This window comes from Beta vulgaris, chromosome 4, assembly GCF_026745355.1.
Source record: "Beta vulgaris subsp. vulgaris cultivar EL10 chromosome 4, EL10.2, whole genome shotgun sequence".
Classification (NCBI taxonomy): domain Eukaryota; kingdom Viridiplantae; phylum Streptophyta; class Magnoliopsida; order Caryophyllales; family Amaranthaceae; genus Beta; species Beta vulgaris.
Genome location: NC_079205.1, coordinates 57,316,364 through 57,333,156, shown reverse-complemented (window position 1 = coordinate 57,333,156; position 16,793 = coordinate 57,316,364). Strand labels below are relative to the sequence as shown.

At 35.3% G+C, this 16,793-nt stretch overlaps 2 protein-coding genes across 2 annotated transcripts; one reads left to right on the top strand and one right to left on the bottom strand.

Moving 5' to 3' along the window:
• The first annotated feature begins 1,327 nt into the window (after window positions 1-1,327).
• On the top strand, window positions 1,328-3,382 carry LOC125496781 (serine/threonine-protein phosphatase 7 long form homolog). Its single transcript, XM_057394150.1, has 4 exons — window positions 1,328-1,710; window positions 1,808-2,705; window positions 2,785-2,872; window positions 2,957-3,382. The coding sequence occupies exons 1-4, from the start codon at window positions 1,602-1,604 to the stop codon at window positions 3,380-3,382; spliced, it is 1,521 nt and encodes a 506-aa protein (XP_057250133.1). The 5' UTR covers window positions 1,328-1,601.
• A 3,627-nt stretch (window positions 3,383-7,009) lies between these two features.
• LOC125496780 (MADS-box transcription factor 2-like) lies at window positions 7,010-10,050 on the bottom strand. Its single transcript, XM_048642355.1, has 3 exons — window positions 9,828-10,050; window positions 9,371-9,437; window positions 7,010-7,169 (listed from the first exon to the last, which is right to left on the bottom strand). Exons 1-3 carry the CDS (start codon window positions 10,048-10,050, stop codon window positions 7,010-7,012), a joined length of 450 nt encoding a protein of 149 aa, XP_048498312.1.
• Window positions 10,051-16,793: the final 6,743 nt, after the last annotated feature.

Sequence of the window (16,793 nt, the reverse complement as noted above, 5' to 3'; positions counted from 1 at the left end):
TTTATTGACCTTTCGCCGTTTCTTAGGATCCTCAAGTACATGTATCCCTTCCGTGTGATCTACACGCATATAGTTCTCCGACATATTCACATCATCTTCCACACTAATTTCAGGATAGGTAAAAGGGGGAGGTCCTGAAATGCATTATATTCTTTCTCATTATCAAAATCACCAATACCGAGGATACTCCTTTTACCAGGTACAACAATTGACCACTTATGATCAGCAGGATCATTTACAAAAAATACTTGCTTGACCTGTGACGCAATTACAAATGGCTCCTTAGTTTCACGTAGACGACTAAGGTCAACAAGAGTGAATCCGCAAGGATCATCTTTTCTTACACAACGTCGGTTATCGTCAACCCACTTGAAACACAAGAGGCAAATATTAAAAGTACAGTAGTCCAGCTCCCATATTTCTTTTATTCGCCCGTAATAGTTGCTTTCAGCATGTACATGCGACTTATCTTTCGAGCTTGCATATTGTGTAGACGACGCCACAAGTGAAACACCACTATTTTGTTGCGATCTTGACTTCAGATCTTGAGGTTCAGTCCAAAACGTATACCCATTAATATCATAACCCTCATAAGAGCGTACAGTTTCACGAGGACCAAATGCTAACCACTTGACTGTTTCAGGAACACTTTCATCCAAATCAGTACTCGTTTATGAAACCAATCAATGAAAGTCTTGTTATGCGTTTGCGTTAATGCCCTCACTCCTTTTCCAGGATTGTTAACACGTAATTCCTCCATATGTTCATTTAAATAAGGATGGACAGCTGGTACGTGATGCAATACAAATAAGTGAGCTTGTTTACGCTTTTCTACGGAAGGTGTGATCAATTTTGAACCAATTGTACCCTTGCCCTCAAGTCTGCCCTCGTGTCGGGATGTCGGAAGTCCAAAGGATCAACACTAGCAAAATACTCAGCAACAAAATTACTGATCTCTTCACCCACAATCCCTTGAATTATACTACCTTCTGGTTGTGCAGGATTCCGAACTTTATCCTTCAAAGTTTTCATATATATCTCTCAAAAGGATAGCACCACCTCAAAAACACTGGACCACACAACTTAATTTCTCGAACTAGATGGACAATAATATGGACCATAATGTCAAAGAATGCGGGGGGGGGGGGAATACATCTCAAATTTGCATAGAGTTTCAACTACTCTGGCCTGCAAGGAATCGAGGGTCGACGGGTCTAGGACTTTGATGCATATTGTATGAAAAAATGAATACAGTTCTGTAATGGTATGACTCACATGCTTTGGAAGTATCCCACGTATTGCAGGGAAAGGTGGAAAGAAACACACGGTTAACTTAATGCAGAAGACATGTACATGTGAGAAAGTCATAATATATAAGTTGCCGTGTTCTCATGTCCTTGCGGTATGTCGTCACAGGAGCTTGTCATATAGTGGTTTTGTGGACGCTTCATTTCTGACTAGCTCGTATCGATCTACTTATATGTCCTTTTTCAAGCCTGTGCCTGATATGCATAATTGTTCTCCATATGATGGTCCGAGAATTATAGCTGATGAGAGGCTAAAACGTGGAGCTGGACGTCCACGGTCCACTCGAATACAAAATGAAATGGATGCAGCTGATAGGTCTGGCAAATATAGATGTAGCATTTGTAAGGTTTCAGGACACAATAAGCAAAGATGTCCTAATAAGAACGGTGAAGGAACATCTGGGTAAATGTTTTCATATTTTGTTAAATTTCAAAAATTTATATTATTTTCATAGTCCTCATTGTGTTACTAACCGGTATATATTTTTTTTTCTTATTAGGTCTGATGGCGCAGTCCATCTTTCCCGGCCCCACTGATCGCAGCGTTCTCACCCTCCAGGACCAACATCGGAGTGAGGATGTCTGGAGGGGAGTAGCGGACACGGTACTATCGTGTCGGTTGCATCATCACAGTCTCTATCTTGACTGGGAGATTCACGATAGGGTTCTTCGGTATGTCGAGCGGGCTGGTTTTCTCGGCATACATCGTTTGGTAGGGGGAGGTTTGGAGATTGATAGACCACTTCTGACGGCATTAGTGGAGCGATGGAGGCAGGAGACCCATACATTTCATTTGACTGTTAGGGAGGCGACGATTACTTTGGAGGATGTCGCTGTTATCCTTGGACTTAGAGTGCACGGGGCACCTGTTACTGGTCGAGGCGAGGGTAACTGGGCTGCATTAGTTTTCGAGTTGTTAGGGATTTGGCCCAACACACCGGAGAACGAGCCCAAAGTTCTCCAGGGTTCGTCTTTGAGATTGACATGGCTTCGGCAACATTTTTTCTTGTTGCCGAATGATGCTGATGAGGTGACTGTACAGCGATTTGCCCGGGCTTACATTCTTGCATTGATGGGGTCCATTCTTTTTGCCGACAAGAGTGGAGATGCAGTCCAGGTTCTTTATCTCCCACTTTTAGCTGATCTCGACGTAGCAGGGACATATAGTTGGGGTAGTGCGACCCTTGCATACCTGTATCGGCAGCTATGTCGGGCATCACATAGGGGTGCGAGGGAGTTAGGTGGCCCTGTGTTGTTGTTACAGATTTGGGCATGGGAGCACATACACATTGGCAGACCTCGGATTTCGAGGGTGCGGGACCCACCTCCACAGTTTGACGAGGCCGTTCCTATTTTAGGCTCCCAGCATGTTCCGGGGATTGACCCCTTAGCTGTCAGGTAATATTCAATGTCTCACATTTGTTGACATTCTTTAGATTCATTTTTCTCATGGATAATAACGTATATTTCTTTTCAGTTGGCTTCGAGTACACATCACTAGGTCCCACACAGCAGGTGGGCTTCCTTACTACAGGGATGCACTTGACCATCAGACGGACGAGCAGGTACATAGGCTCGTACTTGCCTAACTTATATACATTGGTAGACTCTTCTTTTGCCTAATATTTGTAAGATTCTATTTTTTGTAGATGACTTGGCAGCCATATACTGATGCGAGACTGGCGTTGTTACCTGCTATATGTCGAGCTGATCGACATGTATGGCGCACAGTGGCCCCACTTATCTGTTTCGACATTGTAGAGTTCCATTTCCCTGGTCGAGTTATGCGCCAGTTTGGATTCGAGCAGACGATTCCCGCACCTTCTGATACGAGCACAACCCTTCATGCCATAGATCGGAGGTCGAAGAACAAGAACTATCCGCTCAGACATCGACCTTACATTGCACATTGGGATGAGCGCGAGGGACACATAGTTCAGGGCACTCCTTTTAGTGGTCGTACTCATGCCTTTGACGAGTATATGATATGGTTTCGTCGCATCACGAGGTTACGCCTGACGAATCCATCGAGGCGACCACCTTCTACACATTATCAGCCTGCGTTGCAGATATAGTACTGGTAAGTTCACTGATTTTTAGTTGCACTTTTATTTATTTATACAACTATATAATATGTATTTTTTTCTTTCTATTCAGGCACATACTTTATCTGATATTGCTCATAGGTGCGGTACTGTGCTAGAGGCTTCTGAGTCATTGCCTCCAGATATGGTGCGTGACTTGTATGCGCAGACATTGCAGACTATGAGGGGACTGTGTGTTGAGCTGTTGGCCGAGCTGGACATGGCACATCGTACAGGGCGTGCCTACTTCTGCTGGATATACATCGACTTCACATCTTCTAACGTCTGCTGCCCATATATCTACCACGTCAGCTTTTGCTTTCAACTCCAGTCATCAGAGGGCCTATCGACGACGTTTGACACTACTCCTTCTCTTGATGCCATTGCAGAGACTCATGAGACCACAACCTAGCTCATCTACACCTTCACAAAAAGAAGAGAGGGTTTTAGAAGTTCATTTATTGTTTATGTAGTTAGTTAACATTATTTTCTCACTCTAACTTGTAACTAAAATTTTTTTACATACATTTGAATGTGTATGAACTTGGTGATGAGTGATCAATGTGTGGCTTATATTGGTGTTGTTGAATGGAATTTGGTGCTGGAATTGCAGGTTGGATAATGTTGAAATTGGAGGTTGGATAATTGTTTGGAATTGCAGGTTGGATAATGTTAAATTGGAGGTTGGATATTGTTTGGAATGCTGGAATTGGAGGTTGGATGCTTGTTTGGGATTGCTGGAATTTTTTTGGCTTTTGGCAGTTGGCCAGTTATGTGGAAACAATGCAGTGTGGGGTGTAATGGGTACAAAACCGCTACTCGCAGTAGCGGTTTTAATGAATGAACGCTACTCGAGTAGCGGTTTACCCGAGGGAGAAAACCGCTACTCAGAGAGCGGTTCATTCATTAAAACCGCTACGTGACTAGCGGTTAATGTGAGTGAACCGCTACACGTCGAGTAGCGGTTTTCTTTAAAGTAAACCGCTACTCTGAGTAGCGGTTTATCTCCGTTAAAACAAAAAAAAAACTTTTTTTCGCGTGCCGTCCTACGTGGACGGTACGCAGGGAAATAAAAAAATTTGTGGCACATTTTGGGAATTAATCCCCTTTTTAGCATTATTCAAGGAAAAAATTCTATTCTTTTCACTTGTTATTCCTTTTGTGACACATTGATTGTAAGTTTATGTTCACTAATTGAACTATATGAAAATATTTTTATATTTTAAAATAGTAATAAATTAGGAAATTTTTTGCACATATTGGTGAGAATTTAAACCTAAAATTTATAATAGTTATTCTGCATAATAATAGGTTGTATATGTACACTGATCACACCGTTAACTATAAATATGGCCAGCCATAAATAAGACTTAGGGTATGTTCTTTCCAACTTATTTTCAGTTCAGTTTAGTTTAATTCAGTTCAGTTCAATTCAATTCAGTTCAATTCAGCTTTGGACAATACTTTTACTCTCACATATCATTATTCGTTTCAGTTCAATTCAATTCAGTTTAGTACAATTCAATTAAGTTCAGTTCTTCAGTTCCGTTCAATCCATTTCAGTTCAACTGTTTTATGCCGAAGAGAACATGCCCTTAGTGTTTCTTGTAAGTAGTTGCATGCCTCCATTATTGTGTTTTGGTTAATGTATATTGACACATGAACAATATTATGATTCACTTTCTACTACGAGCATGTTCTCTTATCATAAAATAACTGAACTAAATTGAATTGAACTGAGCTGAATTGAACTGAAGTGATTGCACTGAACTGAAATGAATTAAATTGTAACTAATAGTAATGATAATAAAATAAATTAGGAACTGAACTGAACTGATTGGAATTGATGAATTGAACTAAACTGATTGCGACTGAAATGAACTGACTGCATTGAACTGAATTGAAAATAAGATAGGGAGAATTAACAGTCCCTAAAACTGTTATAAAATTATGTAATTTGTTGTGTAACATTTTTGCGCCCTTGGAGAAAGTTGCCCAATGTGTCTAAATAATAGTCCAAAGCATATATGGGACAACTTTTTTTATTCGGTAATTTAGTGGCCCAAGCAGGCTCAACCCTCATGAGTTAGGGGGTAAGAAGGAGATTTCAACCCATAAAAAACTTCCAAAGATTGGAAATTGGGGATTTATACCCAAAAGCAGATATCTACACAAACGCGCAAATATGAGATTGATAAGAGTCGAACTCTCTACCATGAGGTTGGGAGGTGAGAACTCTAACCATTGAACTCTCACATGATTCTCCTAAATATTGATTTTGGAACCACTGGAGCAACATGCGCAATGTTATGAGACGGCTTTTGATTGCTCCTGTTTTAGATTGTTTGTTGTCATAATAAGGTTGTAATATATGTGTGCCAGTTTGCTTGAAATTTTAACATAGAGTTAGTTTTGGCTAAATGAAATTTGAGCTTGTTTATCATAATCTCTACTCTCTATCCATGGCACAATATAAGCTAGCTTCCTCATGAAAATACAAATAATGCAAGTGATCTAATTAGCGAAATAATGAGTACTTTGAAACCCTAAACTCCAATATTTTCGATAATCACCACATATACACCTTAGATTTACAACTACTAGCTAACTGCAATCACTTTGGGGGGGATATATTCAAAGCAACATTAACTCGATCGATTGATTGCACAAATAATAAATTATATATATAGCCTTGTGCGACATAGATTATTCCTAGGCCAGCCATATATATGGAGATCTGACTTGTATATATAGTGAACTTATAGGAGAAATATTGCAATGTGTTAAATGACCAACTCAATCAAAAGTTTAAGCTGATAGTTGAGGTCCCAGGAATAGATTTATACTCTATCACGCCTCTTCACACAAGAGCCCTTTGGGCGCTGGCTCTTGATTCCATGTCAAAGGACCAACTCAACCAAAAACTTAAGTTGATAATTGAGGCCTCAAAAATAGATTTATACTCTATCACAATGGAATTTTCTTGTTCCAATCCTACAAACACATAAGCAATAAAATTCTCGAAGAGATGAGCTAATAAAACTATCTATCCGGAGAAAACTGCTCATAAAAGGCGAGAGAACTATGACACACAAAATTATAACACTAACAAATCTCCAAAGCAATGAAAATAACAAAATTGGGCTTACCATCAATAAAGCCAGTGTTTAATTAATAAAACCTACAATAGAGGCTAATGTTTCAGAAATGCGATGGAGAAATATAAAGAGTAGAACCACTTATATAGTTTAGAGCAATTGAGTAAATAATTTCGTTGATGAAGTGTCGAAATTGGAAAAATGATCCTTATTCGTGCAACATTATCACACCGAATTAAAATACGAGAGGGTGTGGAATATCAACTAAACCGCCATGAGTGACAAATATTGTACTTTCTCCGTTCTGTTTTAAATGAAATGTTTGTTTTTTTACCGAATCTGACATGCTTTTTTAATCATTGATGTCTTTAGTTGTGCATACGTAAAAAGTTATAATTTGATAGTATGAATTGAGACGAATTTCACAAAATACCACTTAACTATGTTTTTCTTTATATAATAGCGATAAATTGAAGTAAAAAATTATCAATAAATAGTGTCATTTCACCCAATATTTCATTTAAAACAAAACGGAGGAAGTATTACGGCGAAAATCAAGATTGAAATTAATAGAATCTTTATTCATAATCATAGCCGTCAGTTGAGGATTCTCATGTTCACTGATGCTCTTGGCTAGGCTCCCTGGTTTGCCTAGCAACTCAGGCCACTCTACTTTTCCCCTAAAATATTCATAACAAGAGCAAAAAAATCAATACATTAGACCAGAATTATTGAACAACATATACATAATACATACATCAAACGGCCAATTGACCATATTTGGTAAAAAAATTGGTACATGGCGACAATTTAGTAAAAAAGTTAGCTTCGGTGACAATTTGGTAAATAAACTTAGATTCGAATGACAAATTGGTAAATAAACTTAGGTTCAGGTGACAAATTGATAAAAAAAAGTTAACTACTGCGATAGTTTATTAAAAAAATTGAGCTTTCGCGATGCTGAGGCCAAAATTTTTAAAACCTATTTTTCTATGCTTTCCCATTTTTGTTGAATTTTATTCTTCTTTCCCACACATTTATTTACCCAACTATCGCTCATTATTTTACCATATATTCTTTCCATTCTAATTAATACAAGATGAGAATAAAAAATATTATATCATTCATCACAGTTTAAGTGCAAATGTATTCAATATTTTTTATAATATTTAATGTATTATTGTCCCTAAAGTTGTTACTCCGGAGTGTATAGTTTCATTAAAATATTGTATCTATCTTAGAAATATTCCACAAAAATATTAAAATAAATTTCAATACATATTGCATACAAATGTTATTGTTTTTGAATGTTTTTTTTAGAAAGGTTGCTCTCGAATGTTAATTAGAGTGCAAGCAAGAGAAAAATAATTGTGTAGAAGAGAGAATATTTTTAATTTATTAATTTTACCATTATTATTTTTTCTATATGTTACCCAATTATCCCCTATATTTTCCTCTCCATTTTCATTCTAACTAACATTTGAGAACAATAACATTTGTATTCAATATGTATTTAATATATCTGTGGATAATTTTCAAGATGAATACAATCTTGTAATGAAGATATATGACAACTTTGGGGACAATGGTGCATTAAATTATCCCTAAATAAATCTCAAAAATATCAAACACATACATGAATACATTTGCTCTCCACATGTGATGAGTGAAGTAATATTTTAATGATTCTCGCTCGTATTGTATTAATTAAAAGGAGATACCCCTAAATTCAACAATAAATAATAAAAAGAAAAAGAAAAATAGACTTAAAATTTTTAGGCCTAAACGTCGCAAGAGCTCAATTGTTTTTACCAAACTGTCGCAAAAGTTAACTTTTTTATCAATTTGTCACCCGAACCTAAGTTTATTTACCAATTTGTCATCTAAAGCTAAGTTTATTTACCAAATTGTCACTGAAGCTAACTTTTTTACCATATTGTCATTATGAACATAACTTTTCTGAAAATTCAAAAAATATTAATAAAGTTATTAAATAGATTTCACTTCTAAGCTCGCCAGCTCGGCATCATCACTTATCTCATACTTTACCATGGTAAAAAAAAAACCAATCTAATTAATTAGCTTTTGATTACTTTTTGGCTAATTTTAATTAGCTAAACAAGAAATAGGTGAATAACTAGTTTTAGACCCAAATTACGTTCGAATATTTAGATTTTTTATTAATATTTTACTATAAAGTATCAACACTGGATATAACATAGTTTAGTGGTTAAGATATTAATATAAATTTGAAATTATAAGATCAAATCTTATAAAATGCATACTTAAAATTTTATTATATGACATGAAGTTAACACTCTAAGTGAGAGCGTCACGTGCCACTGTTTTTTTTTAAAAAAAACACACCTTTTAATTTATAATAAATATAGATATAGATATAGATATAGATGGATCTTACACATCGCAAAGTAATTGAAATATGCGTGCCAATGAGCTCATGGGACAAACTTTAGTTGAATAAAATTTAACCACATTGCGATACCCTTTGTCCTTTTGATAACTACAAATGTAAAAAGTAAAATTTACAAATTTTATATACTTATGTGACTTTTTAAAAATAAATATTGGATTTTTAAAGAAGAAAAGTGCTAATAATAATTAATGAACTCAAAATGAAATATTGAAAATAAGTATGTATTCTCTCTATTTTGTGAAGTTTTACTCACTTTTCTTTTCAATCAGTTATGTGAAGTTCTACTGACTTTACTCTATTTCTAAATTAACAAAAGAAATAATATTACTTCATCCAATTAGTTTATGGCCTACTTTTGTTTGCTATTATATATATATATATATATATATATATATATATATATATATATATATATAATGCAAGTGGATCGAAAAAGTCTCCTCATACTTCTTATGGTTATTTTTAACTGCAACCGTTTGACTTTCACGCTTGTCATCACTGATATCTTTAAGTACTGATAATTAAACATTATACATCAAAACGAATCTAACAAGATTCCACACAAATATGTTTTTCCTTAACCATAAATCACCAAACTAAGTAGAATTGTTAACAGTGCAAAACTCAAACCATTGTAAGTAAAAACAAATTGAGGAAGTATATATATAAAAAAAAAAAAAAAATTTGAAGTTGTGATCTATCGTTCACAACACCTCAATACTAATCACTAGGCCAAGACATCCTTGGTATTTTAAGAACTTCTTTGTATTGCTCAGGAAGCATATCATAGTTAATATTATCGTTATCATTGTTTAAAATATCGTCAGATTTTTTGTGCCGAAAAATTAACATAACTAATTGATAGTAGCGACGAGAGTAGGATGATCGAAAGAGAAGAGTTTACCAGCACTAGAGAAAGTGATAGCAGCAACAGCACCACATAAAGAAGATGATTCACTAGCATCATTCTTCAATAACCCACTTCGACGCCTCGAAAACGTCACTTGTTTACTTATTTTGCTTGGTATGGGTATGATTTCTATCTTTCTTTTCCCTGTTTTCTTCTTCTGCTGAAGATTGTAATCTTCATGAGATACTGGGAATTTTGGTTCTTCATGATTAGCCATTTATGTTAGTTTGAAGGAAAACGTGTGATGAATTGAATGATGGAAACTATGTTTTAGTGAAATTTGTTTGTGTATATATAGATTATAGACGATAGAGGAGAGAGAATGAGAGGTGGGGTTGTATCCTTAAATGTGTCAGAAAATCTCAGAGTATTTCGAACATGGAAAGTTTTTAGAATATAAAAATTAAAAAACGTGAAAATTTTAGACGTATGGAATAATATGCTTAATTATCGGTAGTGTTACCAAAACTATATACATATTCAAGATCTATCTTTGATTTTATTCTTTTAACTTGTTATCCTTTTGTGACACATTGGTTGTAAGTTTATTTTCACTAATAGAATTACTAAAATTTTTTGCACGCGATGCGTGGTTGAATTTTTTTTCGAAATAGGTACTCGATTTTTTTCGGCATAAGAGTCAAAATTTAAAAATTAGACATACAAAGTATAATTGTTTTTAGTTGTAAAATTTGATTGAATTGGTTTAGTTTCTGTCACTTAAGTCTCTCTCACCATTCTTTTTGTTTTTCTTTTTTTTAATTTTCAAAGTTAAATTCTATGAACAAAATAAAAATTTTATTGAATTTATTTATGATTTCTAATATTACAATTTTTTAGTTGATTTTTGAATTAAGTACAATACTTCATAAATAATTATAAAAAAAGTGGACACTTTGATTTCAAGTCAATTTTTTTATAGGTAGTAGTTTGTGAGTGATTGTTATAATTATATTTTTGGTATTTTTGTTTGAAGTCCCATTTGATTTGTAAGTGAATTTGTAATTTAGAATTAATGTGAAGGGGGTAACATAGTCTCTTCATTTGGGGACACCATAGCTCCCCTTTCTCTTATATAATAGAGATATGTTGTACTTTAATTCTTGAATGATATTTTACATGAACTTTTTTACCTTGATAATTAATCGCTATTGTCAAAGGACCAACTCAACCAAAAGCTTAAGCTGATGGTTGAGGCCCCAAGAATAGATTTATACTCTATCACGCCCCCTCACGCAAGAGCCCTTTGGGCTTGAAGTGTGGATGCAACACAGGTCTCCCATACCCGGCGCTAAATATTCCACTGAGAAAGGAGAGGTGGATGAGATTCGAACACGTGACCTTTTTGTCACGCTGGCTCTTGATACCATGTCAAAGGACCAACTCAACCAAAAGCTTAAGCTGATGGTTGAGGCCCCAAGAATAGATTTATACTCTATCACCTATTATATAATAGAAAAAGATAGGTCCATTTATATGTAAATTTTTTATTATATATAGGAAACACTATAAAAAAGTAAATAATTTTTTTCCTTGTCTAACTTCTAATTAAATTCTGATTTCACTACAAATACACCTCTATTTTTTATTATGGTCCACCATTAATTGTGAATGGTTCTTGAGAATAGTGATATGTAAGTAATTTTTGTAAATGTTTTTGTATGTATTGACGTTTTAGGTTATTAGTTTTAGTTTGTAAGTTAATTTTAAGTTTTAATAAAGTTTCCTGATTATTTGAGTGATTTGCGTGATTTTCTCAATGTAGGAGTGATTTGTAAAGTTTTTCTTTTAAGTGATTTGTGAGTGAGTGTTGTAAGGTAGTTTTCTTTGAGTGCCTATTTTGATTTTGACAATCCTTTTGTAACTTAGAAAGAGAAGGGGGCAAAATAGGCATTTCAAAAGAGGACACCATTGCTCCCCCTTCCCTTATATAATAGAGATATGATATATTTTGCTTGTATTAAAAATAATAATACATCATAAAAATCACCATACATATTATGAGAATTTAAACTCAAAAAATTTAAAGTGTTATATTTAAAAGATATAGACTGTATTCGCGATTATTGAGACACGCGGATTATTATATTTCACTTTCAGCTACTGCTATAGCAATTTGCAAGTAAAATTATTAAGTGCTTGTTTGGTTGCAATGGGAATTAAATTCCCATAAGAATTTACAATTTGTTAGATAATTCCCTTACTATGAAATTCATAGATAGGAATTATTTTAAATTGTTTGTTAGTCATCAAGGAAGTTATATTCATAGGAATTTATGTAGGAAAATATTGTGTGGGTAAAATAATTGGGTTTAAGGTATAGGATTGATGATTTAAAACTCTCACTATGAATCAATATCAGAAACTTCTTAATATGTTAGGGCAGTCAGGAGCTCAACAACAAGAGATATCCAAAGAAGCAGCAAATAATGATGGCACCACTAATGCCTGTTTTGCAGGTAAATTTTGTTTAAGTGCTCATAGCAAGACAGGATGGGTACTTGATAGTGGGGCCACAGATCATGTCTGTCATGATTTTTCACTCTTACAAAGTAGTAGATGATCCTGATAATTACTGTTCCTGATGGTAGAAAAATACAAATAACTCATGCTGGTACTGTTGTTCTGAATGATCTTGTTACACTGAAAGAAGTACTCTATGTTCCTGGTTTTCACTTTAATTTGATTGGAGTCCCTAAGCTATATGTCGTGATTTTTCTGGGCTTATTACATTTTCTTCTGACAATTGCACTCTACAGGGCCCTTCTTTGACAAGGCCAATAGTTCTTGGTAAGTTGCACTCAGACATCTATTATGTTGAAGATATTTCCAACTCTACTACTACTGCTCTTGTTCACTTTACTGATGTTGCTCCCTCTGAAGATAAGCAACATCCTTCCTACATTCCAACTTCTCTAACTACTTCTTATAGTGTTAATGTTGTGAAACTCTAGCATTTAAGATTAGGACATATGCCTTTTTCAATTCACAAATGACAACTCTTTTTCCCAGTTCAATTTTAAAGATGTTTCTAAATCCTTGTGTCAAATTTGTCCTAAGGCTAGACAAACTATATTGACTTTTCATTCTAGTGTTTCTACTACTTGTAAGCCATTCTAGTTGGTCCATGTTGATACATGGGGACCATATGTTCATACTACAAATAAAGGCTGCATATTTTTTCTTACAATTGTAGATGATTTCACATAAACTACTTGGGTTCTTTTGATGCAATTTAAGTCTGATGTTGTTGTTGGTATTATTGCGAACTTTGCTTCTTATGTTCAGACTCAATTTCAGACTTCTATTCAATGCATTAGATTAGACGATGCTAAGGAATTGTGTGAAGGTCCTATGTTGCAATGTTATCTTTCCCATGGTATTGTCCATCAGAAGAGTTGTGCTAATTCTCCTCAACAGAATGGTACTATTGAGAGAAAGCACATGCTTGCTTGAAATAGCTCGTGCACTATCCTTTCAATCCTTAAAAAGATCTCTACTTATCAGAAAATGTATGGTACAAACTAAATACATCTCATTTCAGAAGCCTTGGTTGTTTGTGCTTTGCCTTAAGTTTGATTCAAGGGCAGAAGCTTGTGTTTTCCTTGGCTACCCCACTGATCAGAAGGCTTATAAACTCTATCACTTGGCTACAAAGAAGATTATCATATCCAGGGATGTTGTTTTTCATGAACAACGTTTCCCCTTTCATATTTCTTCAACCTCTACTACTTCTCCATTTCAGTTTTTCCTACCTACTATTAATAATGATCACCTTTTTACTGACCTTTTTACTTCTGTTTCTACAGGCACTCTTACTCCTGAAATTCCTTCTTCATCTACCACTCTTACATCACCATTAAACACAACTTCTCCTGTCATCTACTTATAATCCTACTTCCATTTCTTCTTCTCCTTCACACATTTCTCTTTCCAATCCATCTCCTGCTTCTACTTCTTCTTCCTCTACTATTTTGTCTATTCCCACAGATTATGTTTCTCTCTCTTCCTCTCAAACACTCATCTTCCTCCAGCCTACTTACAAGACTATCATGTGTGTAATACTACTACACATTGCTGTAATATAGTGAGCCATGATTCACTTCCCTATACACACAAAGCTTTTCTTTCATACACTCATCTGATTTAGTAGAACCTGCTACTTATCACCAAGCTTCAAAAGATCCCAAATGGGTAGCAACCATGGGCAAAGAACTGGAAGCTTTGGCTTCCAATAATACATGGGATGTTGTTGATCTCCCTGATGGCAGGTCTCCTATTGGCTGCAAGTGGGTTTTTAAAATTAAATTGAAATCCACAAGTGCAGTTGAAAGGTATAAAGCCAGGTTGGTTGCAAAAGGTTACACATAACAATATGGTGTTGACTTTCAAGAGACTTTATCACCTGTTGTAAAGCTCTCTACTGTCAGATGTGTTGTTGCTTTGACCGCTTACAAAGGTTGGAAACTCTACCAACTTGAGGTTAACAATACCTTCCTCCATGGATATCTCCATGATGAAGTGTATATGAAGCTACCAGAAGGTTTCCCTAACCCTCTTAATCAAGTATGCAGACTTAATAAGTCCATATATGGCTTGAAAAAACCTCGAGGCAGTGGTTTGCTAAGTTGGTGTTTGAACTTACTAAACAAGGCTTCATCAGTATAAAAATGACTATTCTTTGTTCTTAAAGCCTAATGGTTCTCTCCTCGCCATCCTAGTTGTTTATGTAGATGATATCATCTTGACTGGTAGTGATTTGTCCACAACTCTTCACATAAAGCAAAATTTGGACAAGATATTCAACATCAACGACCTATGGGAGCTTAGTTACTTCCTAGGTATAGAAGTATCCTACCTACCCCAAGGTATTGCTCTTACTCAAGCCAAGTTTACTAAGGAATTATTAGCTAATTGTGATCTTAACAACACTAAACCTGTTGTCACCCCTCTCTCTCTTAACCTTAAGGTTGCTGCTGATGATGGTCATCCATTAGATGATCCTACTAGATTCAGGTGTATGCTTAGTTGGGAAACTAAACTTTCTCACACACACTAGGCCCAATTTGGTTTATTGTGTACAAACTCTTTCTCAATTTATGCATTCTCTCACTTCTGCTCATATGACAACCCTCACACATGTTTTAAGGTACATTAATTGTACTGCTAGTCAAGGGATCTTAATGAAAGGTGATAATAAGCTCACTCTCCAGGCTTTTATAGACTCATACTGGAGTGCTTGTCCTGACACAAGAAAATCTATATCAGGTTATGTTGTTTTGTTTGGCTCTTCTCCCGTCAGTTGGAAGTCAAAAAAGCAGGCAACAATCTCAAAATATTCCTCAAAATCTGAATTTAGGGTCATGGCTCATGCTACCGTTGAAGTAACTTGGTTGGTAAGAATGTGGGATGAATTGGGAGTTAATCAGTTACAACATGTTACTATCCATTGTGATAACCAGTCAGCATTACATATTGCAAGAAATCTTGTGTTTCATAAGTGTATAGAACACATAGATATTGACTGCCATTTCACAAGAGAAAAAGGTATGGAAGGTCTCATTTCTTCAACTTATTTACCTACCTCTGATCAGCTAGCAGATGTGTTTACTAAATTCTTGCCTTCAGCTAAGTTCAATCAGCTCTTATCCAAGCTTGGCATGTTTTATCCCATGCCTAGCTTGAGGGGGATGTTAAGACTACCTATTCCAGCTCAACTGAAGCTCTTGATCAAAGCAATGTTGTTGATTCATCAATACATAAGATTTTGTTATTATTTATCTCAACTTGCATTATTATTTGTTAGAGTTAGTTAAGTCTGAAGCTATTATTCCGAGTAGCTACTAGTTATATACTCTAGATGATTCTCATTGTATTCATTCATAATTATTCTCACTGAAATCAAATCTCTTTCTCTTTTCTCTCGTTTCTCTCTATTCTCTCTAAACATGAATTATACAATTCAATATTGAGATTATTAACACACACAAAATTAGAAGACTAACAAATCTTTAAAGCAATGAAAATAACAAAATTGGGCTTACCCTCAATAAAAACAAGTGTTTAATTAATAAAGATCAGAGCCAATTGTAAGAGAGTACATGATTTCATTGATAAAGTGTGGAAATTGGCTGAAAACAACAATCCTTATTCAGCATTTTCATGCAGCATTACAACAATGCACTTATAATTTGTTTATCCAACACGAGGGTGTGGAATGTCCACAGAACCATGGGTGACAAATATAATAACACGATTGCAACAAAAGTCAGGATTGAAGTTAATAGAATCTTTAGTCTCAATCACAGCCGTTAGTTCAGGATTCTCACGTTCAATGATGCTCTTGGCTAACGTCCCTGGTTTGCCTAGTAACTCGGGCCACTCATACTTTTTCCCTACAATATTTCACAAGAAGGAAAAAAAAAAACTCAAAATCATAGAGCATATGTATGAGCTATTGATGAACTTTGTACATACATCAATGATCAAACTATTGAACAAAGCTTTCTTGAAAATTAAAAAATGTCAATGAAGTTACAAAATAGAATAGCCTTTAAGCTCCGCAAGACTTAATGTTTCATGCTTTACTATGTTAAAAAAATCCCAGTCTATTTAATTAGCTTTCGATTACTCTATGACTAATTTTAGTTAGCTAAATAAGAAATAGGTGAGTGATGGATCTTAATTCTTACACATAGTGAGATCTGCCAATTAGCTAGACCTGGGCATGGGTAGGGCCGGGCTCAATCTCGTGAGTGGCGGGCCGTGCTTGAAATTTACGGATTTTGTCCAGGGGCTGGGATCGTGCCTCCTGCGGGCGTGACCCATGTTTTATGTTGTTTTATTTGGATTTCTGACAGTTATAGGCTAAAAACAAAGGAAAGTAGCATTCGGCCAGCAGGCCGGTCAACGAGCCATCTAGGCGGGCTCATGCCGGTGCGCGCCTAAAATAAATTTTTT